The 27521-nt window shown below is 43.3% G+C and overlaps 3 protein-coding genes across 4 annotated transcripts in view; 2 read left to right on the top strand and 1 right to left on the bottom strand.

Annotated features, from left to right (window-relative positions):
* Positions 1-779: 779 nt before the first annotated feature.
* Positions 780-10617, bottom strand: NUTM1 (NUT midline carcinoma family member 1). Its single transcript, XM_037834412.1, has 7 exons — positions 10587-10617; positions 7843-8551; positions 5665-5793; positions 4368-4507; positions 3573-3862; positions 3174-3290; positions 780-2818 (listed from the first exon to the last, which is right to left on the bottom strand). The coding sequence occupies exons 1-7, from the start codon at positions 10600-10602 to the stop codon at positions 785-787; spliced, it is 3435 nt and encodes a 1144-aa protein (XP_037690340.1). The 5' UTR covers positions 10603-10617; the 3' UTR covers positions 780-784.
* Positions 10618-12541: 1924 nt separating this feature from the next.
* Positions 12542-13376, top strand: NOP10 (NOP10 ribonucleoprotein). The gene is made up of 2 exons (XM_037835442.1): positions 12542-12703; positions 12985-13376. Exons 1-2 carry the CDS (start codon positions 12650-12652, stop codon positions 13123-13125), a joined length of 195 nt encoding a protein of 64 aa, XP_037691370.1. The 5' UTR covers positions 12542-12649; the 3' UTR covers positions 13126-13376.
* Positions 13377-17746: 4370 nt separating this feature from the next.
* The window catches only part of SLC12A6 (solute carrier family 12 member 6), a 153745-nt gene continuing 143970 nt past the window's right edge, over positions 17747-27521 (top strand). The window contains exon 1 of one of the 2 annotated variants that reach the window (XM_037834405.1): positions 17747-18039. In XM_037834405.1, coding sequence (XP_037690333.1) covers positions 17769-18039 — 271 coding nt within the window. In that variant the 5' untranslated portion in view covers positions 17747-17768. The remainder of the gene's footprint in view (positions 18040-27521) is intronic. The other variant, XM_037834406.1, reaches the window with a different exon arrangement.

Here is a 27521-nt window from a genome sequence, read left to right as displayed (position 1 = left end):
GAGACTTGATTCATTCTTCTGTAGTAGAAGCAGACAGCTGTGTCAACAAGAAGCCAAGCGTCCTCCCTTCAGGTCAGACCAGCCACACAGGAGTTTCTCTGCCACTGGATTAGCTGAGGATCATTTAAGTCCCTTGTGTTCAGCCTGTTCTAAGTCCATCTAAAGAAAGGTGCCATGTCTAGATGCAGTTTATGGAGAACTAGATTTCAAAAGATAACCTATGCCAGAGATCTGACAGGTGAAAAAGCATCTTTCCATCTATAAACTTTAAAGGAGACAGATATAGGATGTCCCGAGAAGGACTCCTAAAACCAAGCCTGGACTTGGGAAGAGGGAATGATCAAAATGGTCACTGGGGACTTAACCACAGCCTGGAAGCCAGTGTGTTCCCAAGAGGAGGCTGCAGGAAGCCATGAAAAGGCTGGAGTCAAGATAAGTTATCTGTAGATCCACAGAACCTGGGACCACCCCCATCAACTTTCTTCTTCACGGTATCTTACTCCATCTAGCAGCAAAGATGTGAACACAGAAGAAGGATGCTCTGAGCATTTTTGAACAAAAACATCTTTATTAATTTTTTTTCCATACAACTCCTTTTAAAGGTATTTCCCCCTCCAAGGGTACTATCTTCATCCTAGCCAGTCTAGCCTCTTTTCCCCTTCCTTGCTACTTGTGTAGAATAAAACATTTGGCAGAGAGTCTCCACTGATGTGCAGCGGGGGTGAAATTGACTCTGGGGCCCCCACCTTTAGGTGACAAGCAGGTGGGAGAGGCTGGGAGATCCCTACTGGTTACGGCGTCGTTTCTTCCTTCTCCCTGTGGCAAAACTGTCACGCCGCCTTTTACGACGCTGTGGGGTTCGAACCGCTCCCAGAGCCAAGGATTTCTCCCCAGAGACCCCGAGATCAGCTCCTGGGTGGGGCTTCTTTTCAATAGGGGCTGAGCCTCCAACTAGAACTCGCTTCCTGCACTTGGCAACAGGACGTGGAGGGAGGCCGAGGCCCTCTGCCTCATTAGAGAGGGAGGGGGATGCTCTTTCTGCCCCTCCATCTCCTGTAGAGGACAGGCCCAAGGTAGGGCGAGGAATCAGGGGTAGCCCCCTTGGTGACAGGCTAAGTTTAGAGGCCGGGCGAGGAATGAGGGGTAGCCCCCTTGGTGACAGGCTAAGTTTAGAGGCCAAAAGGTAGACAAAGTTAGAGAGTTCCTTATCTTCCTCCTCACCCTCCTCTTTCTTTTCTTTGCTGGCCCCATCTGCTGAGCTGCGAGTTTCACTAACAGGAGAGGTTTCTCTCACAATTAAGGCATCCCTAGGTCCCCATCTAGGGGAAGTGCTTTCAAGGCCCTGATGAGATGTTGATTTAGGGGGCCCGCATGTATAAGAATCTTGACTCCCTGGTAAGGGAGCAAGATCTTTAGGCATAAATATTTCAGTCTCCTCTCTGCCCTCTCCTTGGGGATCATAAGAATTAAAATTTGGTGGGCAGGTGTCCTCATTGGTCCCCAGTTGGCAATGGTCATCTCTAACAGCTGATATGTTGACATGCTCTGTGGTTTCCAACAGAGAAGAAATGGAATTGCCTCTGTTCCCTGCTTCTTGGCTGGCCTCGGGGAAGGATGGGGCATCTTGGGGCCCCAGGATGAGGACATTGCTTTGACATGGAGGCAGGAGGGTTTCTTTGGGAGACTCCAGTGTAGGGGCACTAATTCTGCTTTCCAGCAATGGGGAACAATCTCCAGCCCATTGATCACTGGAGTCCCTTCCAGTCTCGGGGCTTTGTCCTCCATTTTCTTTAGCCCTCAGAGGTCCTGGTAAGCTGCAGTAGTTTCTCTTTTCTGGGGCATCTGTTCCTCCACAAGGAATTGCACTGCTGCCCACATCCCTGGGTGGTGTGGTTTCTCCAGGACACAGAGAAATGTGGCTTCTGGAGCCCAGTGCCTGGCAGCCTCCCTGGTGCTCAGTTACACATTCCCCATGTTGGAAGTTCTCTATGACCTCCTTGATTTGTAAGGGCAGCTCCAAGCCTACAGCATCCATCTCACTGCTCAGCCAAAACCCTGGACTGAGAGAGGCCCCATCCCTATCCACAGCCACTCCAGGAGAAGGGTTCTGATCATAACTCTGAACCATAGGAGGGCCTGTGTCATCACTCCACATGGCTCCTGAAGAGCCTTCCTGGGGCATTGCTAAAGGGTCCTTCCCCTGAGGAAGCAATCCAAGACTCCCCATCTGTTGTCCTGTCTGAAGCCCCAATACCTGTTTTTCTAACCTCTGACCTTGGAAAGGAGCTGGCTTTGCAAGTCCAACAGCTAAACAACGAGCTCCCTGCAGTTGGGGGCCTTCTTGCCAACAAAGAGCCAGGGCCTCTGTAGTCCTATTAGCCACCAGGGAATGCCCAGGGGACCCCACTCCTCCCAGGTGGCCAATCTGATGTGGGGATGTCTGGTTTGTAAACTTCCCAGACCCTCTTCTTTCTGTGCCCAAGGGTCCCCAAATTCCCCATGGAGCTGCAACTTCAAGTTGCAGATCCCAGCTACTGGAGGATGGCAGAGTGTTTGCATCCTGGCGCATCCCCCTTGGGCCATCTAGTGCTCGCTCTTGCCCACCATGCCCTTCTCTTGCCCTCTTTCCTGGAGAAGCAGCCTTTCCAAGGTGAATAGTGACCCCAGTCATCGGAGGCCCAGGGAAGGACCGAAGCCTTCCACCCCCATCTTCTTCCTCATCAGAAACAGAAGGACTCGAGTCTGACTGAGCCCCACTGCAACTTGGAGGCGCCTCCGCATCCTCCTCCTCCAAGGCCAAGAGTCGCTTCTGTACCAGCTGGAAGGAAAATGGACAAATACCAGTTCTGCACATGGTAACAAGAGGAGGTGCTGAATGGGCAACGGGACAGTGGTATTTGGGCAGGGCAAGGAAGGCAAGTAAGTGGCTAAAGTATTGGTACCAAAGACAGATACTGTGGCTCTTCCTCTCCCCCACCTTGTACCTTTTCCCAAGTTTTCAGCCCTTACAACCCCTTTCCCTGCCTTTCCCATAGTCACCTACCTACTTGTTCTGCACCTACTGCCTAATTCTGAAGCTATTCTTTCCCAGAAGCCATACCATCCAAGAGAGTATAGGGTTAGATAGAATCATGCAGGCTTCTTGTTCTGATCCTTCTACCTCCCAGGTTTACCTGGGTGAGAGTGAGTCCTTCTTCTTGCTCCAGCTCCTCAATTAAGGCCAAAGGATCTCTCTGTTTTTCTGGGGACAACAGATCTGCCAGAAATCGAGGGTGGATGATGGCTTCCACCTGGAAACAGAAGGAAGCGTGATGTAAGAGTCTTTGACAGGAGGTAATCTGTGAGTGGAGAGGCTCTAGAGAGGAAGCCATGAGCTACCAACTCCCACCCCCACCCCATCACCACCACCAGCTACACTCACTTGCTTCTCAGGAGTTAAGGAATAGAGCCTAGTTCCTAACTGCCTCAGGTAGAACTCCAGAGCTTTGGTTCCCAGGAGTACCCACCACCCCCCACTCCCACCCCCCACCCCCCAGGATCTGCTAGAAACCAGACCTCCAGGCCCAGTTCACCTTGGAGACAAAGACCTCCTGAGAACACAGCCCATCAATGTAGCTCAGGAGACCTGGATCTGGGTACATCCCTTCCTCCTCCTGCTGCTGTTCTTCCTCCTCTTCCTGTTTTCCATCTGATTCCCCAGTGGCCAAGTTACTCTCCACCAGCCCTTCCATAATGTCAGCATATTCTTTCACAGCTTCTGGTGGGATCTCCTTGGGTGCCTCAGGAACCGGAGGTCTCTGGGGTTTGCGTTGCCGCCGGCGGGGTGCCCGTGACTTGGAAGCTGCCTTTTTGGGAATGTACACTAAGGGAAGAGATGGAAAGGAGAAAGGGAAGATGGCACAGAAGCTACAACTTCTACCTCCAGACCCTGTTTGTAAGGGCAACAATCTGAGTACATTGAAATGGTTCCAGACTGGGTCAGGTCAACCTAAAAAAGTACCAGCCACGGGAGAAGATTTAGGAGCTGGAGAGTCTAAAAGGGAATCAAGGAATGAGGAATCTTGGAACCCCTGAAATTCCAAGAAATCCCTAATACAGGCCCTAGTTGTTAGGCAGGTTAGGTATTGTGGGCCCCAACTTGATGGTCAAGGAGAGAGAGAATAGTTTACTTGTCCAAAATCAATACCTAGTTGAGGACAAAGGGAACATGAGAACTTTGGCTCCTAAGAGGGTTCTGTTTGAGGCATCAATGACCACTCCCTGGAGGAAAAGTGGCAGAAGCAAGGGCATGCCTTTCCCTAATCCATGTCTGCACACCTTTGTTTGAGCTTTGGCCCACAGCTCTTATTGGAATTGGGAGGCCATACCTGGCTGCTGGCAAACCTCAGGAGCTGGGGGCCCTGGAGGGTCAAGTTTCAGAGAGGCTGCTGGAGACAGACACTGGGACCCATTTATCAGCTGCACATTCCGAATCTGTATCTCCTCCTCAGCCTCAAACTCCATGAACCTGTAATGGGTGAGGAAGTCATGGGTAGCGCTGAGAAGTTGGCCAAGTCCATCAGGAATGCATACACCAGGCAGCAGTCAAGCACTGCTAAGAAAGGAAGTGCCTTCAGTTGGGCAAAATTCTGCCTAAGTCAAGTCACCCAGGAGGGAGCTGCTCACAGGTGGCCCAGTAACAGTTAGGAGGTAACCTCGCTGGGTTACCACGTTGTTCCTTCACCTGCAGTTGTCATGTAAGAAGCTTTCACTTCTTTTGCATATCCTGTCTCATCTAGCATCACGGAAGATACACAACTGCACTTAATACAGCTTGTTCAATTAAATCAGGTGGGCCCTTCTTCAAGGCCCTATCTACACAAAATTGAAACCACAAGCAGGGCCCAGGGTTGCAATTCAAAGAAGTTCCCACCAGGTGGCAGTGCTGAGGTCCTGGAATTCTGAAGTTGGAATTGAGGCACTGGAAACGTGAATCTGGGAGACATGGGTCCAGAAGATTTGGGGGAAAAAGTGGAAATTAAGCTTAGAGAAAAGGGTTCATTTTCCTCATAAGTTACTTTTTTTAACCAAGGAGATTATCGTGGAGAAATGGGCTAAGAGTCAGGAGACTACTCAAGGTGTCAAGGACTGTGGCTTCCCCTGACCAATCTCTTCCAGAATCAGCCCTTCCCTGGGATGATGGAATAAATTATTTTCTGGGCCCCTATTTCCAGAGGAAGGGTGGTCCCAAAGATCTGCATCAATAGCCAGTTGCTACCTGACTAGCAAAAAGAACCTTGCCAACTAGGGGTTATCTCACCATTCCTAGGTCCTTCCTACAGCATGGGATTTTTACACCTACTGGGCTTCAATCCCATCCTAAGACCTTCAATAGTAAGGTTCAAATAGGGTCAAGATCTGGAAATGAGGGAGAGTCCAAGAGAAGATAGGATACAAAAACCCAAGAGTTGAGGTGGTGGAAGAAGTAGCCTGAGGTGAGAAAAAAATGCCTTCAAGGATCCAGAAGAGTCTCTCTTAGTCTTTGCACCCCCTCCTAACATCCCTTTTAATAATCATCCATACACCAGACACAAGCCTCTCTTAACTACCCCCACCCCATCCTGTCCCCCCACCGTCACTCTCGGCCACACAACCCTCAGGAGAATGATGGATCGTCAGACTCACTTTTCTGCCATCTCATAAAAGATCATCCGGTCAAAGTTGCTGGTGTGTTCCCACTCCTGCACAGCCCTTGGCAGTCCCTCCTCCAGGGTCATGGTGGGCTTCAGCCGGGCCAAGGAACGAAGCACTGGGCTAAAATCCCCATTGGGTCAGTCATGTTCTATAAGTGTACCCTCCCATCCACCTGTCTTGACACCCACCTCAACACATATCCCCTGCTACTCATCAAATCTAATATGCCCCTCCGTCTGCCACATCCACCACGTCCAGTTATATTTCTAGACTGCCCAACCTCCCAGCCATTCATTTTACCACATTCTCCTCTCTTCTAGCTGAAATTTACAAATCTCACACAAAAATAAAACAAATGGTTCTTCCCCCCACCTTTGGAAATCAACCACTGTCACCATCCCCAATTCTCAGTGCTGTCTTCAAGTAAACGTTAGGAAGAAAGCACTTATGTTGTTAAATTAATGGGATTCACTATAAAGTAGGCTTAACCTTGCCCAGAGGCTCTTAGATTTTTTAAAAAGGCACTTGCCTTTTATTTATGTTATATTTCACAATAAGGAAAATAACTGAAACTATGGTATTGTTAACCCATAACATTCTTGGAGATTTCCTATATAACTACTTGTTAAATTGTACCTTGAAAGGTATCACCGTTTTGCATATATGTTATGTTTCACAATAAGGAAATAACTGAAGCTGGGACTGTAACCCATAACATTCTTTGAAATTTGCTGTCTAACTTCTTGTTAAACTACACTTGGAAAGTTTTCACATCTATGTAAATATGTTATATTCCACAATTTAAAAAAAAAGGCACTCGCAAACCCAAATGAATCTCTAACTATTGAAGGTTGTGTGGTATTTTTATTCACTACTTTTTAAGTGTTTTTGCCTGTGGGATAACCCTCACAAGTCAAATATCAATACTAGATTCCCCACCCCCCACTTCTGGAAGGCTCCTGAGTACTTTCTGATCCAGAAATCAAGAACCCAGGCTAAAATAAGGACTTCAGTTTTGCCTCTGTTCTTCTCTTTGAGTCCTCAAATATTATTGTGCATCAGAATCACCCAGGGAAGCTAATTACAAGTTATAGATTCTAGTACCCCACTCACAAGATTCCAGAACAGAGCATTTTAGCAGCTAGCCAGATGACTATTGCAGAGGGTCTGGACTACACTTTGAGGAAAACCCTGCCCCAAAGGTCTTGAGTGTGGAGAGCAAGAGTAGATCAGGGTCAAAAAGAAATGGCTCCCATGCAAACCTTGAGAGCCTGTGCTAGCTCAAAGTTTAGAAATTCAAGCTTCCAGCCTCCAAGAGAGAACTTGGTTGTCTCAAGAAAGCAAAGAATCAGTAAAATGATATAAAATGAGGACTTTGGGGGAGCCCCTTGATTTATTCACTCCAGGGTCAGATGGAGGGGGAGACTTCTTTAGGCGTATAGCCATTGGAAGAGCAACATGTAAATTTTTTTAAAGTCCAGTTAAATGCTCTATGTGTTATATATAGTGGTTTTACACAAAATGTTAGTGCAGAATTGAGAGAGGCAGAGGATCTGGGAGGGAGCAGTAAACTCCCCAGCTGTTTATAAAACTGCTTTATAAACACAACAGACTGCCATGATTCCAGATTCCTTGGCTAGCATCCACTCAAACCTTAAGCAAGGACATTTTGGCCTTTCGTGAATTCTTTCCTCTTCTAGGTTGCACAGAATAATGATCATGACTACCATTTAGTGGAGCGTTTTCTATGTCAGGCATTCTACTAAGCACTCTAGGTATATTAGCTCATTTAATCTCAGCAACCGTCTGAGGTAGGTATAACTCCTCTTTTTGAGATGAGAAAGCTGAGGGTCAATGATGGTAAATGTCCTGCCCAGAATTACAAATCTAGTGGCCCTTGACCACTAAGCATGCTCTCCCACTTCCCTGTTTCAAATAAAATTCTCAATAAAATGACAGGAGGGGCAGGGCACACAAAGTTCTTTGCCTGGGCGTACACAGGCACTGCCTCACACAGGAAAGGCCAGCACTCCTTGTCCTGGCTGGCAGGGAGGTTCAACGCAAATGTTAGAAGGTTCAAGTATTCCTAAATAGCCTAACCTCAAATGTCCATCCCAAAGTTCTCATTTAAAAGCCTTGGGGTAATTAATCTCAAGTCTCCCCACTTACATAAGAAAGCAGGAAAGAGCTTCTGTTTCAGGACTTTCGGATAGGTGCCTTCGGGCCAAAGCTTTGTAGCGCTGCCAGCGTCGGAAGTTCTCATAAACACCCTTGGAGGTATAGGAGAGGTCACCCAGTGAGGGCTTGGATCGGGCAGCTGCAGGGCTTTCTTCCATGGGAGCCCCGTGTGGCCCTGGCCAAACCTTCTCCGGGGGGACACTGGGGGCCAGTTGGACAGCTGGTGGTGGTGTCTGAAGAGGAAGGCCTGAGGGCCCCTCCTGGCTCACCCCGGAAGCCTTAGCAGGCAGAATGGTCTTCACATTAGAGGACGTCATGAATCTGGTTGGAGGACCCTCAGAGCCCCCACAGGGAGCTCCCGGGGCAATCCAATTGAGGGCTGTCTGAGTAAGGATAAAGTTCTGAGATTGAGAAGGCTCAATTGGTCCCCCTTCTGTCTTGACTTTGACAATGACCTTGCCAGTCCCAGCCCCACTGGGGCCAGGGCCGCCATCCCCTGTCACCAACAGTGGGCTGGGGAAAGCAGAGAGCACCAGAGGGCTGCCTGGAGAGAATGCTGACGGCATGGGGGGCTGCAGGGGAGGCTCCCAGGGTGGTTGCTCTGGTGGGCCAGGTGAGGGTGGGCGAAAGGGAAGTGCAGTGAAAGGAGACATGGTGGAGCCAGGTTTCATGGTCATATCCGGTCCAGGCATTGAAGATGCTGTTAAGACAAAGAAAAAGAAGTAATGGATTTGGAGAAAAGGAAACCAGAAGTTAGGTCACTTGGGTTTCTCTTTAGTCACTGAAGACCTAGAGCACCAATTCTTAACAGGTGAGATAGGGGTAGGACTGGGAACTTGAGTAGTTTGCAAATGTCCCCCCAAGTGATTTTGATGTTCCTTACTCCCAGTTGTGAACTATTGCACTGGAGAAGTTGCTCCCTTTTGAACGAGACACCTTGACCCCTGTCTGCCAAGAAGAGATAAGCCCATGCCCCTGGGAGTCTCTCCAAGATAATTCCTGGCAGACCTCCTCTGACAGACCCATTGGAACAGGGTTGACACCTGTCCTGCAGGAAAAGAACCCATAGTAGGCTCATAAGCAGGAAAGGGATCTAGTTCAGGATAAGTTCTAGCCCCTCTCTAGGCACTCACAAAGCCCTTAAGGAGGTAGTTTCAAAAAGATTATTGGACCCACCTCCCCCTCTGTCTTATAAAATCTCTTCTCTTTCTTCCCTAACCTAAAACAACAGAAGAAAGATGCAATCTTCTAGCAAGAGCAATGACCTTAGGACTCACAAAGCTCACACCCCACCAGCACACATGGGCATCTCCTATTCCCACACATTCCAAACAGATTCAAACTACCTAAACCCTGCTCCCGGCTGCTCTGTGGTCACTGCAGAAGCAAGCATGTGGATTCAATGTTTTGTTCTCAGAAATGTTATATAATAGCCAGGAATGACTAGAGAAGATTAGATAGGTACTGGGAAATGGTTTGTGGCAGGAGGTTTCTAGAGCTTTAAGTAGCTGCCCAACATGTTAAAATTTGGCACTGCAGATTGCCTACAGTCTTCTGCTTTGAGATCCTAAAACCAGAAATTTAGGGCCCACTTAAAACAAGGCTCTGAGACGGTTGCTAAGGGAGGGATAATGAAGTCTGGAACACGATTCCTGCTCATGAGTTACTTGTGTGGACTCTCTAGTCAAGGAGACTAAGGATAAATACACAAAACAGTACTTAATTAATCAGGACTTAATTAATCAGGACTTTAAAGAATAATAATGGGAGATAATCTGCCTAATTTCATGCTAATCTCTTCCCCTTCATAAAAAGCATTCCATTGGCAAACTTACAACACAGCTACTTCCTGACTATGGAGACATGGGATATAAGCAAATTCATCATCTCAACAGTAGAACAGAAGGCTGCAAGTGGGCCGGAAAATATTGAACAAAATGAAATGGGTCTGAAGTCCTGAGTCCCACAAAAGGTAGAAAAACTTAGAGCATCTCAGGAAGCCCCAGCTTTCTTCCCAGTTGGAGTTAACTACCACCTCCCCTGGCCCTGATGAATCAAGGAAAACTGCTCCTGTACAGAAAGAAAAGCCATCTCTGGAGCTAGAAGTTGCTGTGAGGCTCTGAGCCCAGGCAATAGAACACCTTCCAGCCTAGCTTTCAGGAAAACGTTTTCCTAAAGACTTGGCAACAGAGGATCCCACTGAACAGTTTTTTTTGGTTGTGTTTTTTTTATTTTGTTTTGTTTTTTTGTTTGGCTAAATCTGTCCTTTACTCACTCCTGGTCCTCTCTCCCCCTCTTCCTTTTATAAGATGGAGAGTGGCCTCAGCTCAGTTCTCTTTGGGCAAAATCTTAGAGCAAGTTCCTAAAGAAAAGGACATAAGGGCCCTCCCCTTGAACACTTTCTGTGCCACTCCCACCACACACCTCTGCGCCTGCGGCACAAACACACATTGATGTAGTCCCCCTTCTAGATAATCAAGTTCCTAACTGCCATCATTTTTCTGTACCCAGTGCATTTCCTCTGAGGCAACTTGATCCATCCCCAAGTAGCCCTTTTCCTTCTCAGTCTTAATTGTTCAATCTCCCTCCCCAGCCTCCCCAAGTGTGCGTCTAGCGCTCCCTCCTTCCTCAAGGTCAGCCCAAAAAGTTTGTCCTCAGGCAAAGAATCAAATTTGAATCCCCAAGGATCTGAATAGATGGCAGGAACTCTCCCTGCCTGCCACCTGCAGACTTACCTCCATTTGAAGCCATCCTGTCAGATTTGGACACCACCCCTGGCTGTCTGGAAGCCTCCAGAATGAGACAGTTAGGTCCAGGACCCAGAGAGTAAGCTGGTTTAGTAGATGCCCAGGGATCCAAGAAAGGGAGGGTAAAGATCAGATCAAAATAGAACTAGAATCTAGGACTCAAAGCATTCTGCAGTGGGGGAGGGGGGCAGGGAATGGGGGTACAGTGGGGGGAATATTCCATGAACGGCTCTGTTAAGTAGGCAATAACCAAAGTTTGGCAACGCAAACTAGGGCTTGGCAACAGAATTGCTATGTACCTCTTTAGTGCAATTTGTAAATTCCTTCTCATACTCCCAGCACTACGGTTTTACCTCTTGGTTCCCTATACTTCAATTCTTCACCAACATATTTAGTTTTGCCCCTTCAGCCCCATCCAGTTCTGTAACTGACTTCTTCTTAACAGCAGGTTGTTGGTAGAGTCTTGACTTAATTCAATGATGGCTATATTTTCTAAACCAAATTCAGACCACATAGTTTGCGTACTAAATCAAGGGAACTGAATATTTGAAATTAGGATTGTCTCAGAAGATCCAGGATATTTGATTGCTGTAGGCATATCACTTCCTTGCAAAACCGTCCTGCAGTCCCCAAATGGTCTGCTACCATAAGCTTGGCAGTCTACATCAGGCCCAGCCTTACCAATCATTCCTTCCACTGAAAAGCCCCACTACATCAAAAACTGCCAGGCAGCCTAAAATTTCAAGACCAGAAAGTTCTTCTTTTGTTTGTTAAATTATTTTCTTGTTGTTAAACATTTACTTTTTTTTTAATTTTTAAAAATAATTTTAATTGAATTTTTAAAAATAAGTGGATTCCATGCAGACCTTCAGAGCTTGTGCTGGCTCAAGATTTAGAAATTCAGCTGCCAGCCTCCATGAGAGAACTTGGGATTGTCTCCAGAAAGCAGGGAATCAGTAAGATATAAAAAAAAAGGACTTTGGGGGAGCCCCTTAATTTATTTACTCCAGGGTAAATGGACAAATAAATTAGCATGGTTCAAAAGTCAAACTGTGCAAAACAGAATATGCAGCAAAAAGTCTTCCTCCCACCCGCTTCCCCTGTAACAGAGTTCTCCATCCCAAAGGAAACCAGTATTATCTTTATCTTGTGGATCCTTGCAGAGATATTTTATGCAATTACAAGCAAATGAAAGCTATATTCTTTTTTTAAGCTCTTAGGTTTTTGTGGTGATAAAATTAATATATGTTCCAATGTTATTGCATTATAAATAATGCTGCAATGATCATTTTTGTAATGCTATCTTGGTTCTCATTTCATTTCTTTAAGCTAGAGTCCTATAAGGAGAATTTCTACGTTCTTTTAAAATTCAAAAACCCTTAGAAGTGTGTCGGATTATGCTATTATTAGTTACTCACCACTATAAGAAAAAGCGCTGAAATTGCGGGATAGAGACCTGAGTTTGAATCTTGGTTCGACCACTAAAACATATACTTCACCAGTTTCATAAAATAACTTCACGCTCTTTCCGCTGTACAAAATATTGAATACCCATCATGCACTCTTTACCGCTAATACTTGGAAAAGGGGCGGGGAACCGGATGCAAAAGAGGGGAGGGGAAAAAAAAACCTTTCTTCCCTAAGGAAAAGGGGTTCTGATTCCTAGAGCCCTTTTTTCTGCTGGCATTAGACACCTACTTTCCTTGAAATGAGTGTATATCTTGAGACAAAGACAGGATTCTATTCACTAATATTCAACCCACGTTCACCCTCACCCCACCTAACGCCTAGCAGTGACTGGCACACAGTGGGCACACCACGTGTCAACCCAGGCAAGGTTGCAACTGGGGGCCCCAGGCCAAATCCGCGATAGCGCGCCCCCTTCTGGTCAATTGAAGAAGAGCCCCAAAATGGACTACAATTTCCGGCATGCTGTGAGACAGACTTCCGGCTATACAGGAAGGAAATTGACAAGCGTTTGAGGTTGTGGGACAGAGAGAGCTACAGACGTGATTGTGCGCGGAATTGGAGTCTCTAGCCGAAGTGTGGTCATGTTTCTCCAATATTACCTCAACGAGCAGGGAGACCGGGTTTACACGCTGAAGGTGAGGAGAGAATATGGCGACAAATATCGGTGGGTTGCGGGGAGGCGGCCGGGCAGACGAGACCGGCTAGGTTTGGAGAACCACAGAACTCAGAACAGAGATCTATTGAAGCGGGGTTGCGCGACTTCTGTATCTGATGGTCGCGTCTTCTAACCTTTCGTTTGCCCCTTACCGCGCTGCCTGCTCCCTGTTCCAGCCTCCATCTCCCTTATGACGCCAATAATTGAATTTTCCCATCACTCCTGTGCTGAGATCATGTTCTCCCTTTCCTTCTCGAGCAGAAGCTTGACCCTATGGGACAGCAGACCTGCTCAGCCCACCCTGCCCGGTTCTCCCCAGACGACAAGTACTCGCGACACCGAATCACCATCAAGAAACGCTTCAAGGTGCTCATGACCCAGCAACCGCGCCCTGTGCTCTGAGGGTCCCTCACATTTCATGTTTCTTCGGCCGCCTGCTACCCCTCGGAGTCTTTCCTTAAATAAGCTCTTCAGTCTGTGAGCCTTGAAGCCCTGCTTTACCACCCTTGTGCTTTGGAATCCAGTCGCGTTGCCTTTGATCATGCTTGTGTGAGGCAATCATGTTAGCATCTCCTATAAAGGGAACAAGTTTGAATCTGCTTTTCATATTGTGAATCACTGTCACATTATTAAAGACAAATGATTTTAAAGTGCCCTTATTTTGTGTGTTGTGGAAGAAAAGCGTTGGTTTAAAAAAATATATTAAGGGAGATGAGGGGAGAGGGTATCCCAGAGGGTGGCAACAAGATCTCTTGGAAGAAAAAAAACAGTCGCTGCTGTGGCAGCCATAGTGATGTGCTGTTGTTGATAGGAGTGTGTTGGGGAAGGGGAAGAAAAGTTGAGAAAGACTTCCACAACTGTCAGTATTTCACTGAAAATTACCGCTGTTGTCATTTAAGTAATTTCTTGCCCCTAGCAATGACATTTTGACTCAAAATGAAAAAGTTGCTTGAAAAAGTAATAGCAACCATATTGTAGAGGGAAGGCCAGTGAATTGGAAGTCAGGAGATTAGGGTTCTCCCCAATATGTGTAACTTTAAGAAAGTCACTTTACCTATTTGGTGCTGTTTGTCTCATCATTTTAAAGTTCTCTTCCAACTCTAAAATTGGTAGGGTTTAGTGTATCGTCTCAATATATTTACAGTGTTTATCCAACCTTTGTGAATAGTAGTGCCTACATGCATATTTTCTGTCTCCCTGGAAATATTCCCAGACCTTTAGGTATCTCCATCAAGCATTTATCTTTTCATATAAACCTAACTTTGCATTCTCTCTGGCAGCTACTATGTGGAACTCGACATAAACATTAATTTAGAAGATGAGGTATGCGAAGTTCAAGAAGGGATTTTTGTTGCTTTTCAAGCTACTGTTGGGAATTATTATTTTTTTTAATGGGAGAAATCTCTTAGGACTTGAACTTCTATCATGGAGCAACCATAAATGACTATCAATCCAGTTACTTTATATTAGAGGAATGGTGAGGCAAAATACTGTATCCAGGCATTCAGGAAATGCTAACTTGCTTCTTCCTCTCTTTGTCAAGTTAATCAACCCCTGATTTCTCAATCTCACTCATGGGTTTTGACATGGGATTTGAATGTACTTGCTCAGTGCCATTGGTTTAAAAATTGCTTTGTGGAGAACATATTCCAACTCTGCGATCTTTTTCTACTTAGTCAAAATTAGCAGATGTAACTCAGATCAGTACAAATGTAATTTATAAAGACTGGCATTGGAAAGGGATAGATAATATTTCTCTTGGACCCTGTTGTCCTACCATCTCAGCAGAAAAGTTCAGGATAGTTGTTGACTGCTGAGAAAGAAAAAGAAAAGGTCTCTGGACTTGGATCACAGCGAACAGAGACAGATGACTTAAATTAATTACTTAAACTTACAGGAATGGTGAAATGAGATATTTGTTTCCTTTTGAACAATTTTATTTTTATTTTATTTCTTAGCCTTTTCACTTTTAAAGGGTTTTTTTTTTTTTTTAATCATCATTTTATTGAGATATATTCACATACCACGCTGTCATACAAAACAAATTGTACTCTCGATTGTTTACAGTACCATTACATAGTTGTACATTCATCACCTAAATCAATCTTAAAGGGTTCTTAGAGTTGGACCCAAGGGGTTTTAAAAAGTTATGCTAACCTATCAAGAGAGTAATGATTGGAGAAATATTTAAAATTCTGCAAATGACTAAAAAGAGGGTCTGATGTTAAAAAATTTGTTTCCACCCAAGTTGGTAAATTAATTCTTTTTTTTTTTTTTAATGTTGAATGCAATCCTGATTTTATCTTACAAAAAAAAGTAGTAACATTGTTTTCATGGATATAGACTGAAATGAGACTTTGGTCTGAAAGTATTCCTAATTGAAATAGAGGAAAAAAGGCAAACCGATGCGCAATAATGAGGACTTTTTCCTTAAGAGACCCCTGGGTATTAACATCTTCTGGGACATGCATTTATAGAGCTTGATTAGTACTCAAAGAGAGGGAGAGGAATCTTCAAAGGTATTGTATATTAGTATTGTGTAGTATATGTAAATAAATGTAAATACACTGGTAAGAAAAAATTTGATGGTGTAAAATCCAGCATGTCTTTATAAAAGAAATTCTGTGAGTGTTGACTGAACAGGCTTGCCTGAGTTAAAAATTGGTATCTTGGAGATGGATTTCTTGAGTCATCTACTAAGAAAGCTCTGAACCTGAATCAGGTACCACAGGCTTTATAAAGGATCAAGCCTGAGGAGGTGCACATTTTAGTTCTCATTTTGTTATCTGGATCTTTTTTTGTTTCTTTTTTTTTTTTTTTTTTTTTTTTTTTTTTTTTTTTTTTTTATATTGATATTTTTAAATGGACTTTGGAGTTTGTGTGCCATATGATAAAAAGGGATTTTCCTGACCGAGGTCTTTACAGTTCTGATCCATTGTTAAAGATGCTGTTTAAACAATTCCACTTGTGAGGAGCAAGGACCCAGGCAAAGCCAAGGGCTAATTTCTGAGACCAGATTGTTAAATTTTTTGATCAAAGCTCTAGCAAATAACTTTCAAACAAAACATTGGTGGAGTCAACATTTATTGAACACCTCTTTATGCATTAAATACAACTCTATCGGCAGTAAATGTAATAGGAAAGACACTGGGAATGGAGTCAAGAAAAAGTATCTCGATGTCTTTTCCAGGTCTAAAATTATTTGCCAGAAGTGTTCTTTAATGGAACTTTAGTCTGACTAGAAAATGGTCATAGTATTTTTCAAAAGAAGAGGAACAAGAAAAATAATGTGATACAGAGTGGGTCTAAATTTGCGGATTCTATGCTTTAGGATAGAATTCTACATAAATTCCAATAAGGGTCATATGTAGGTATATGGAATTGGGGGGTTGTTAATTCTTAAAAAGATTATGAACGGTATTTTCAGAAACGCCCTTATTAAAGAGAGATGGCCCTTGAGGTCTTGGGGAAAGGGGGCATCGCCTGCTCCCTAAGATGCCTTCGGAGTGAAACTGCAACACAGCCGGTCCAAGAAGGAAAAGGGTTTGTTTTTTCCACTCCCCGAGGTTTCCGTCCCCTCATCCGACTACAATTCCCGCAGCGCCGCAAGCTCCTCAGCGCACCCGACTAACCGCGGCCAGGGCGGACGCATGCGCGCAGTCATCCACCTCGCGGGCTGCAGAGGCTGGGCGGGGCTCCCGGGCGCGCGCGGGACGGTGCCGCCCTCCGACTCTTCCCCCAGTCTTCTCTCCGGACTGTTAACCTCGAATGAGGAACGAGCCGGGCAAGAAAGGAGGGGCTCGGGCGGCGCGGGTACAAGCCGCCGAGCCCGGTGCCGGGGGTGGCGAGGTCACGTAACGGCTGCCTTGACGTCTGGCTGGGGAGGGGGCGCCCTCCCCGGCGGCCCAAGACCTCCGGCGCGCGCCGCGGCTCGAAAACAGTTACCGGCTAGTAAACAACAGCTGCGCGCGCACCCGCATCAGCTGGCGCGGGGATTCGGCACCTGCGACCTCCTGCTCTCCTCCGCCGGGTCGCCCCCTCCTGCTTATCCCGTGGCAGCCTGCGTGGCCGTTTCTTCTTCTCGCCGAAGGAAGGACGGCGAGGAGCTGACGCGCCGAGGCCCTGGTAGGGGAGGAAGCATCTCTTGTCAGACGTCGGAGACATCAGTAAGCCGGCCGTGGGCTCGATGGACTAGCAACGACCTGGCACGACCCTGAGCTGCAGTCCGAGGTGTCTTGATCTGCTAGCCTTTTTCTCTCAGATCCCAGGGACCTTTCTGCCAGGAGAAGAGCGGGCACGCCACCCCCTCAGACCTTTCAGCGGCAGAAATCCGCTCTGCCCTGCACCCTCCTCTGCTCACCCTTCTCTCCTCATTTTACTCATAGTGTGGGATATTTTTTTCCGTTATGCATGCGCATCTCTTCCACCAGGCCGAAGTGGATTATTGGCCTCAAAAACATCGGGTGGCTCTTCACACACCTCCTCCCAGCCAGACCTGTGGGGTAATTCACCTGATACACAACAGGTGGCCGGGTGTACACCTTTTTGCAATCTGATATTCGCCTGATAAGGGTGGGCCTGCACGCACTTTGCTCAACTATAACCGTGGGACACTCACCAGATAAAGGACTACCTACCTCAGCCAGAACCTGGGGGTTGAGGGGTGGGAGGCTTCACCTGCTGCTCTGAGACCATGGCACTGAATTCTCAGCCCTGGATCATAGGAGATAATTAGATAGCTCTTCATTCTGAAGGAACGAAGTTACACGAGATTGGCATCGTCTTGTCTTTTTTTTTCCTAAAAAAATTTTTTTTTCAGCTCTTGGTGGTGCACTTTCTAGGATAGTGTGATCGAATTCTGAGTAGAAGGATTATTATTTGAGATTTTTTTGTGTGGTATGAATCAAGGTAATTGAGGGGTTTTTGTGTTTGTTTTTTTTTTATTATTATCCTTTCTATTTTTGTAATCAAAAGTAGCAGCATAGGAGACAGGATTTGCGGGGAGGGTGTTCTTTTTCCTTTGTCCTTGAAAAGGAAAAAAAAAAATGCATCCTCCAGAAACCACCACCAAGATGGCTTCAGTTCGGTTCATGGTGACACCAACAAAGATCGATGACATTCCAGGTTTGTCAGACACCAGCCCGGACCTCAGCTCTCGGTCTAGTTCCCGAGTAAGATTTAGCTCCCGGGAAAGTGTGCCTGAAACAAGCCGCAGTGAACCTATGAGTGAGATGTCAGGGGCCACCACTTCATTGGCAACCATTGCCCTGGATCCAGCCAGTGACCGGACTTCTAACCCCCAGGATGTTGCTGAGGGTAAGTAAAAATACAGATGATAGGATACTTTCATAACTGGCTTATTTATCCGGAGTGATCAAATACTGGGAGATCATTTGCCTACCATAATCATCGGGAACCAATGATTGGAGATGCTTAGGAAGCCTTTGGAGTAGTGGTTAGCATAATGGGTCTCTGCAGTAGTAATTGACATGTGGTAAGGAGTAATGGCAAGAAGGAAAGTAGATGATATACGACTTCCTTGATTTTGTCTCTTCAGAATTGAAATAGATACTTTGGTCAAGGATGACTGTCAAAGAATTTAGTAGTTTTACAGCACAGAGAATACTAAATATCAAAATTTCAGGCAGCTTTGGGGCTTTTAAGGCTAGTTTAGGGGAAGTAGTTACTGATCATATCTTAGTGATTTTCCTCCAAAGATTTCAGATTTAACCTCATAAAATTCTGTTTAAAGTTTTATATTTTACGGAGATCAGTGGTTCAAGTAGCTAAGCTCATTTGGGGTGATGCTGGGTATGGCCCATGTGTTACCCTTTTCAACAGAGGAATTCTATTAGGGCCTGATCCCCTCAGAATTTCTTCACTTTGACCTTTAGATAAAATGAACTGAGTATTGAGCCTTTGTGGTCATGAAGTAGCACACAATAAACTGACTGCTACAAACCCTTAGCTTCCTAAACCAGTTTCTGTCACCTGGCTTGTAATTTTTCATTTGATTTAGTGGGAAGAGGTGATGGAACAGAAAGATGACATAAAATGTGGAAGTCAAAACATTTTTTGGACTCTGAAGTAGAAAAGTTTGAGCACTGCTGTACTGCTTTATATATTTAGTTTTATGCTGTATTCTAACTGACGTATTTCTGGTGATGAAAATTTCCCCTAAGAATCTAAAAACTCTTGAAATGATATATACTCAAGTTTGATAGCCATGGGCTCAGCCACTCACTTGTGAAAGTGTGACTGACTTACCATCTTCCGGTGTCCGGAAATTCTGTTCCTCCCAACAGAAAATACAGGAAACCAGAATGATTTTAGTTCCTTAATTCTGTTTGTGTTTCTTAGTGTCTGGAGACAGACTAAAATTGGTGAAGTCTAGTCCTAGAATTCACTCATCCTTGACTAGTTATTTCATCTTTTATAGGAGTGGTTCCTCGAATTAACTAATTTCAACATCTTGACAAACTTTACACTGTAAAATTACTTTATGGAATCAAAATAATTTATCATTTCATCTTCCTCCAAAGTAATTCTAGATTATAGTTTTGGTTTCTGTTAAGCTGTAATTGTCATTAGGTAATTTATAGTTAAGGTGTTAGAGTTGTGACTTATACATTATTGAATTTTATCTTTACTGTCTTAAAGAGTGGACTTATTTCTGTAATGTGTTAGCCTTGCAGAGCAGGATCCTTGTCCAGGCTGCTGTTCTTATCTTACCTTTAAGCATCCTTTATAGTCTTAGAATGATATAGTCTTCCATTACAGGGGTAAAACGGAATGTCTAGGTGAAATCTGTGTTGTTTACATGGGTACAGAAGTTAAAAGCTTGGCTCTCGAACACATTCCTTACTTAATATTTGAAATATTCTCTGATACACAGATGGAGGGGAAATTATCAGTCCAACTATTAGACTGTACTTTCCTTTACTCTTGGGAAACTAGTTTTCTACTTTCTTCAGTTACCCATTCCCTCCCTCTTTCCCTCTCCCCCTCTTCCCCTTTTCCCCCTCTCCTTCCGCTCTGTCTTTTCTTATGATGCGATATATTTTCCCTATTTTTAGAGGGAACTGAGTAGAAATACGATTATTTCACCTTTGACTTCATAATATTTGGATGCCCCTGTTAAGCTTAGATATAGATCTTCAAAGGATGCTGTTGTGGAGAAAATGAAGAGCCTAATGTTAACCTACATCTGTTTGGGGGATGGATTAGCATGGAACAATAACTAATTCCTTTCCTACAATTGACTCTGTTCTTCAGCTCATAGTGTATTTCAGAATTGTGTTTGCTATTTTACTATTTACAATTACATGAATTTTTTGGCCCTTTCCACATCCTTTCGTGGTTGTGTCATAGGTATGATTCTAGCTCCTTTCCCCACAATTTCATGCCTCCCACATTTTTTTCCTGTAGAGAAACTTCCCACCTAAAGTTTCTTTTTTGTCATATGCCTTTCATTCGTATTACATTGCACAAACAAGAGGGAGTGACCTGAAATTTTAAATATTGATTTCCTTTGGTGTTTTTTTTTTTCCTTCTGCTGGCCTTATGAATAGATGATTATCTTTCTGCTATCAAAGTATTTAAATTTTCTCCATCTTTTTGTCAAGGTTCCATTATAATTCATTAGGTTAGTCCAGCCACTAAATAAAATCCAGAATCTTAGCAGTGTACTCACTTACTCATGAAAAATGTCTTAAAGGATACAGAAGGAACTGTTGAGAATGGGTATCTCTGGAGAGTGAGGAATTTTTCTCTACTTAAATAATTCAGAAGGTTATGTACATTTTTTACAGTGAGAATGTTTCACTTTTATAATAAAGTTGTGGGGTTTTTTTTGAAGAAACTTACTATGGTAGAGGCTGAAAGGAACCTTGAATGATCTAGATCCAGATTCTGGTCTTAATAAATGAGGAAACTAAAGCTTATAGAGACAATGATTTATAGATCACATAGTTAGTTGCAAAGCCAAGACTGAAGCCCGGATCTCCTGACTCCTCTCTAGTTCTCAATTTGCCTTGCCATGATGAACATTTTTCACATTTGCCTAATGACCTTTTGGTTAATTTAAATGATTGAAGAGTGGGGAACATATTTTAAATGTCTTATGCTGGATCTAATACATTTCAACTTAAACACAATTCAACAACTACTCCCTGAGACTCTGGTATGTGTGAGGCACTATGACAGGAATTGTAGGAAATATGTATGTAAGATACAGGTTCTGCTTTTGGGGACGTCACAGTATAGGTCACAATGACAAGTACACTTGATGCATTCCTTCACCAAACATTTACTGAGCACTTATTATGAGTCAGGCCCTGTGCCAGATTTTAAGGATGCAGAACTGGAGAAAAGAATCTATTATCTGTTCTCAGGAAAGTTATAAACTGGTTGAGAAAGCAAACAAATTTTCGTATAAATTATAATGCCAATGACAAGTACAACAATAGAAATATGCAAAAATACAGCAAAGATGGTTTCTGCAAGGAGAGGCTAAACCTGCTAATAATTGTGCCTAAGGGTCTCCCCCTGAGTACCTCTTTGTTGCTCATATGTGGCCCTCTCTCTCTAAGTCACATTGGTGGATGATCTTGCTGCCCTCCCCACTACGTGGGACCTGACTCCCAGGGATGTAAATCTCCCTGGAATCGCAGGATATGACTCCTGGGATGAATCTGGACCCGGCATGGTAGGATTGAGAACATCTTCTTAACCAAAAGGGGATGAGAAATGAAACGAAATAAAGCTTCAGGGGCTGAGAGATTTCAAATGGAGTTGAGAGGTCACTCTGGTGGACATTCTTACGCACTATATAAATAACACTTTTTAGTTTTTAATGTATTGGAATAGCTAGAAGTAAATACCTGAAACTACCAAACTCCAACCCAGTAGCCTTGACTCTCGAAGACGATTGTAAAACAATTTAGTTTACAGGGGGTGACTACGGTTGTGAAAACCTTGTGGATCACACTCCCTTTATCCAGTATATGAATGGATGAGTAGAAAAATGGGAACAAAACCTAAACGAAAAATAGTGAGGGATGGGGGGGGGTGATTTGGGTGTTCTCTTTTATTTTTATTTTTATTTCTTATTCTTATTCTTTATGGTGTAAGGAAAATGTTCAAAATAGATTGGGGTGATGAATGCACAGCTATATGATGGTACTGTGAACAGTTGATTGTACACCATGGAGGATTGTATGGTATGTGAATATATCTCAATAAAACTGAATTTAAAAAATATAGCAAAGAATAATGATGAACTGAGGTAAAAATGAAAAATGGTGAACTCAGGTAAGAGACTAGAGAATTTGATGAGTTAAAGTGTAATGAAAGATGAAGGAGGATTAAAGACTGATCAGAGGGTTGAATGTTGGTGTTAGTAGTTTCAGAGTTAACTAGTTGCAACAGTTCTGGTGTTAACATGATTTAGGGTGCAGCTTTGGAAGTAGGTTTCCCAAGTAGAAGTAGAAAGTCATTTGAGGCAAGTCTAAGTGTACCAACTTTAAGCTGACTGTTGTCAAGTTTTTATTGAGGGATGTTAGTTGATAGAGATGCAAAAATAGTCTAGAGAAGTCCTCCTATGAAACATTTTCTTATTCAGCACCACACCGATAGAATTGATCATTTCTTTATGTCTTTATATGCCATATAAGAGACTATTACTCAAACACCTGTATCAGTTTATTTTGTTGTTTTTATTTACATACTATCTTTCCCAAGTCGGCTATAATGTTCTTGAGGATACGGACATAAAGTTATTTGCCTTGTTTCTTTGACACCTAGTATAATGTGTGATGCCCCATATAACCAGTGCTCAGTAAATATATACTGAGTTGAAGATCTCCTATACTCAAAAAAGAGACATACATGTAAGCAGAAATTTAAAACATGTTATGATAGAGGGAAATTTAAGGTGTGTACTAGAGCAGTGATAACTTCATTCTGGCTGCGTGTTGGAATGATCTAGCGAGCTTTTTTTAAAAAACACCTATACCCTGGCCCCATACCCAGAGATTCTAACTTAATTGCTTTTGTATTTTAAACAAGCCCTTCAGCTAATTCTAATATAAAGCCAGAGTTGAGGACCACTGCTCAGGAGGGTATAGTGATTAATGCTGCATGTGTGGGGAAAACCTTCCCAACTGAGCTGGGCTTTGAAGGCTGAGCAGAAGTTCACCAAATAGATAAGGCATGGCAGGCATTTTGGTAGGTCTTTTTTTTTTTTTTAATTTTATTTTGAATTAAATTCAAACTTACAGGAACAGTTGCAAAAACAATACAAACCCCATACACAGAACTCCAGCATACCCCAACCCCTTCCACCGATACCCAGATCCACCAACTTTAACATCCTGTCACTCCACCATTTCTTTCTTTCCCTCCCTTCCTGTCTATCATCCATCATCTATTGCTCTGTCTTCTGAACATATGAGAGCAAGCTGCACACATCCTTGAACAAACAATATAATTCACTTATACATTTCCCATGTACAAGACCATTCTTTTATGCAATCACATTAAGCGCAGCTAAGAAGTTCAAGAAATTCAACATTGATACAAAGCTTACATTCTATATTTCATTTTATTCTTATGTCCCAAATGTGTCCCTTTGAGCCTCCTCTCCTCCATCCTCAGATCCCATCCAGGATCATCCTTGGCATTTAATTGTCATTATCTATTTAGACTGTCTTTTTTTTTTTTTTTCAAGTGTGGAAACATATATACAGCATAAATCTTCCCATTCCAACCCCTCCTAAGAATTCCATTAGTGGGATTAATCACATTCACAGTTTTGCAGTGCCATGACCTTCCCACCATCCATTACTAGAAATTTCCCTTCACCCAAACAGAAACCCTGCACTCATTTCTTATTAACTCCCCAAGGTCCCTTCCCCCACTTCTCGTAACCCATACTCTACTTTTCATCTCCTATGATCATATCTCTGATATTTTCTTTGTGTTTACTGTGGGGCTTAAATTTAACATCTTAAATCTGTAACAATCTTGTTTTCTTTGATACCAACTTAACTTCAGTAGGACACATAAACAATGTTCCTATACTCCTCCATTCCCCCTCCTTTATGTAGTTCTTGTCCAAAATTGCATATTTTACATTGAGTCCAGAACCACTGATTTATCATTACACTTTATGTCTCTTAGATCCTGTAGGAAGTAATTAGTGGAGTTACAAATGAAAAATACAGTAGTATTGGTATTTATATTTACCATGTGGTTTTTACTGGAAATTCTTATTTCTTCATGTGGTTTCAGGCAGTTGTTTAGTGTCCCTTCCTTTCAGCCTACACAATTCCCTTTAGCATTTCTTATAAGACTGATCTACTGGTGATGAAGTCCCTCAGCTTTTGATTATCTGGGAGTGTTTTCATCTCCCCCTCATTTTTAATCTCCAGGTGTTTGTGAATTTTCTAAGTCTCTGATGGTTATTGACTTCTAATTGTATTCCATTGTGGTCAGAGAATGTGCTTTGAATAATTTCAATTTGTTTAAATTTATTGAGGCTTGTTTTATGTCCCAGCATATGGTCTCTTCTGGAGAAAGTTCCGTGATCACTAGAGAAGAATGTGTATCCTGGTGATTTGGGATGTAATGTTCTATATATCTCTGTTAAATTTCTCTATATCTCTCTCTCCTTTCTTTGTTTCTCTGTCGGTAGGTCTCTCTTTAGTATCTCAAGTAGGGCAGGTCTTTTATTAGCAAAATCTCTCAGCATTTGTTTGTGAAAAATTTAGGCTCTCCCTCAAATTTGAAGGAGAGTTTTGCTGGATAGAGTATTCTTTTTTTTTTTTTTTTTAATTCAGTTTTATTGAAATATATTCACAAACCATACAGTCATCCATGGTATACAATCAACTGTTCACAGTATGATCATATAGTTATGCGTTCATCATCACAATCTATTTCTGAACATTTTCCTTACATCAGAAAGAATCAGAATAAGAATAAAAAATAAAAGTGAAAAGAGAATACCCAAACCATCCCCCCATCCCACCCTATTTGTCATTTAGTTTTTACTCCCATTTTTCTACTGATTTTTTTTCAATTTTTTAACTTTGTTTATCAAAAAATTAAAAACAAACAGGCAAACAACAAACCAAAAAACCTCACAACATTTCAAACAAAGCAATGGATTAAGGAAAACAAATAACCTAAAATAACTACTTTGCTTCCAATATGTTCCTACCATACCCCAAGAAAATTAATAAACCATGTCCAAACAGAGGAGTAAGAAAAACAAATAATCTAAAATAACTACATTGCTTCCAACATGTTCCTACCATACCCCAAGAAAATTAACAACCCCTAAGAAAACAAAGGAATAAGAGAAAAAAAAAACCTAAAATAACTCTATTGCTTCCAACATGATCTTATTATATCCAAGAAAGTTTACAAACCATAATCATTCCTGAGCATTCCCATAACATTGAGATTACCCTCCATAGTTTATCTGTTCTTATTAGATTATCATTCCCCCTCCACTAATTGGTATCTCTAGGTCCCCTACATTCTACAGTATAAAACACTGTACATTTTTCACAGAATTCACATTAGTGGTAACATACAATATCTCTCTTTTTGTGCCTGGCTTATTTTGCTCAGCATTATGTTATTATTATTTTTTTTAATCTTCATTTTATTGAGTATTCTTGGTTGGAAATTTTTCTCTCTCAGAATTTTAAATATGTCATGCCACTGCCTTTTTGCCTCCATGGTGGCCCCTGAGTAGTCACTACTTAGTCTTATGTTGTTTCCTTTGTATGTGGTGAATTGCTTTTCTCTTGCTGCTTTCAGAACTTGCTCCTTCTCCTCCATATTTGACATTCTGATCAGAATATGTCTTGGATTGGGTTTATTGGGATTTATTCTATTTGGAGTTCACTGGGTATTTATGCTTTGTGTATTTATATTGTGTAGAAGGTTTGGGAAGTTTTCCCCAACAATTTCTTTGAATACCCTTTCTAGACCTTTACCCTTCTCTTCCCCTTCTGGGACACCAATGAGTCTTATATTTGGACGTTTTATTTGATCTATCATATCCCTGAGATCCATTTCAATTTCTTCGATTTTTCCCCCATTCTTTCTTTTGTTCTTTCATTTCCATTCTGTGGTTCTTGAGGTCACTGAGTCATTGTTCAGCTTCCTCTAGTCTTGTACTGTGAGTATCCAGAATCTTTTTAATTTGGTCCACAGTTTCTTTTATTTCCATAAGATCATCTGTTTTTTTATTTACTCTTGCAATTTCTTCTTTATGCTCTTCTAGGGTCTTCTTCATGTCATTTATATCCTGTGCCATGCTCTCATTGTTTGTCTTTAGTTCTTTGATTAATTGCTCCAAGTAGTGTCTCGCCTCTGATCTTTTGATTTGGGTGTTTGGGTTTGGGTTATCCATATTGTCTGGTTTTTTCATTGGCTTTAAAATTTTCTATTGTTTTGACCTCTTGGCATTTGCTTTACTTGATAGGGTTCTTTTAGGATATGAAGGATTATTCAGACACCATTCATTAATTTGTCAGATCTACAGCTTGGTGGCATACACTTTAGCCAGCAGATGGCATCCGTGAGTCACCTATTCCCCTTAAGTCAGTTCTCCCCAACTTTGTCTTTGTGGTGTGTGGGGGTCTGGTTCTTGTGGTGTCCAATTGGTGCACCAAGTTTGGGTGTGTTGGTGCTGTCCGCCCTGAATGTGGGGCATGTGTCTGAGCGGTTAGGAAGGCAGGGCAGCTTTAATAATCAAATCTCCCAGGTGTTCCTGGAGATCTAAGGCTGTTGGCAAGAGTCTAAACCTTCATTTCAGTCTCGCCACTTCTGCCGCTGACCCAGAAGTCCCTGGCATTGGCATAGTGTCCCCGGGATTTCTGGGTGGGTTTCTCTTCCCAGCCATGCCCTTCTAGGGCCTCTGCTGAGGGAAGGCTGTGCTACGTCACAAGTGCGCGCCATCCCTCAAGGGATGTTCTGGGCCGCCGGGCCGTGCAGGGGCATTCCCAGCCTGCTGTAAAGATGGCTGTATGGGGCGTGTTAATTTCCCCCTTTTCGCACAGCTCTGTCTTCCCAGCTCCAGGACAATTAGCTGTGGGTGCACAAAAGCCTGTTGTCCATGCTTGATATTGTGGCATGTGCTCGTGTTGCCGGAAACAGTTCCCGTCACACTGGGTCCCTTGGCGTGGCTCTGGGCTGTGGCTCCGGAGCTGGGCAGGAGCATTCCCAGCCCGCCAGGAAGATGGCTGTAAGGGGCGTGGTTTTTGTCCCCTTTTGGCTAACCTCTGCGCACCTTGCTCTGAGACAACTAGCAGTGAGTGCATGAAAGGCTATCTTCCATGCCAGATATTGAGGTGTTCGCACAGCCCATTCCTGCCACACTTCACTGTGTGGTTCTTGCTGCTGTATCTGCAGCTGCTTTTGGATTTTTTTTAAAAAAGAACTAGTCCACCTCCAAATGCCAACCCATGGTTTCCCCATACTGCAGCATGGCTGCCAGACATTCAGCAGGCTCACTCACTCGTTTTAGAACGCAGACTCCCAGTTTCACCAAGTGCATGGTCCTTGTGGATTTAGCAGACGTTGTCTAGTTGGTGTATCACTGGAACTGGTGTTCTGGGTTACTTTCTGACTTCTAGCTAGTATTTTTCACAGAGGTGATTTTTGCCGTCTCCTAGCCGCCATCTTAGGTTCTCTCCTTAATGATGTTTTTTAAGTTTTACAAGTAATGGAAAATACTAGATGCCATTCCCTGCTAAAACTCTGTGGTAAGTGTTTTGGTG

The sequence above is a fragment of the Choloepus didactylus genome, chromosome 4 (genome assembly GCF_015220235.1).
Source record: "Choloepus didactylus isolate mChoDid1 chromosome 4, mChoDid1.pri, whole genome shotgun sequence".
In the NCBI taxonomy this organism is placed as follows: Eukaryota; Metazoa; Chordata; class Mammalia; order Pilosa; family Megalonychidae; genus Choloepus; species Choloepus didactylus.
Note: the sequence above shows the minus strand (reverse complement) of the source record. Positions and strands in the feature narration are given on the sequence as shown.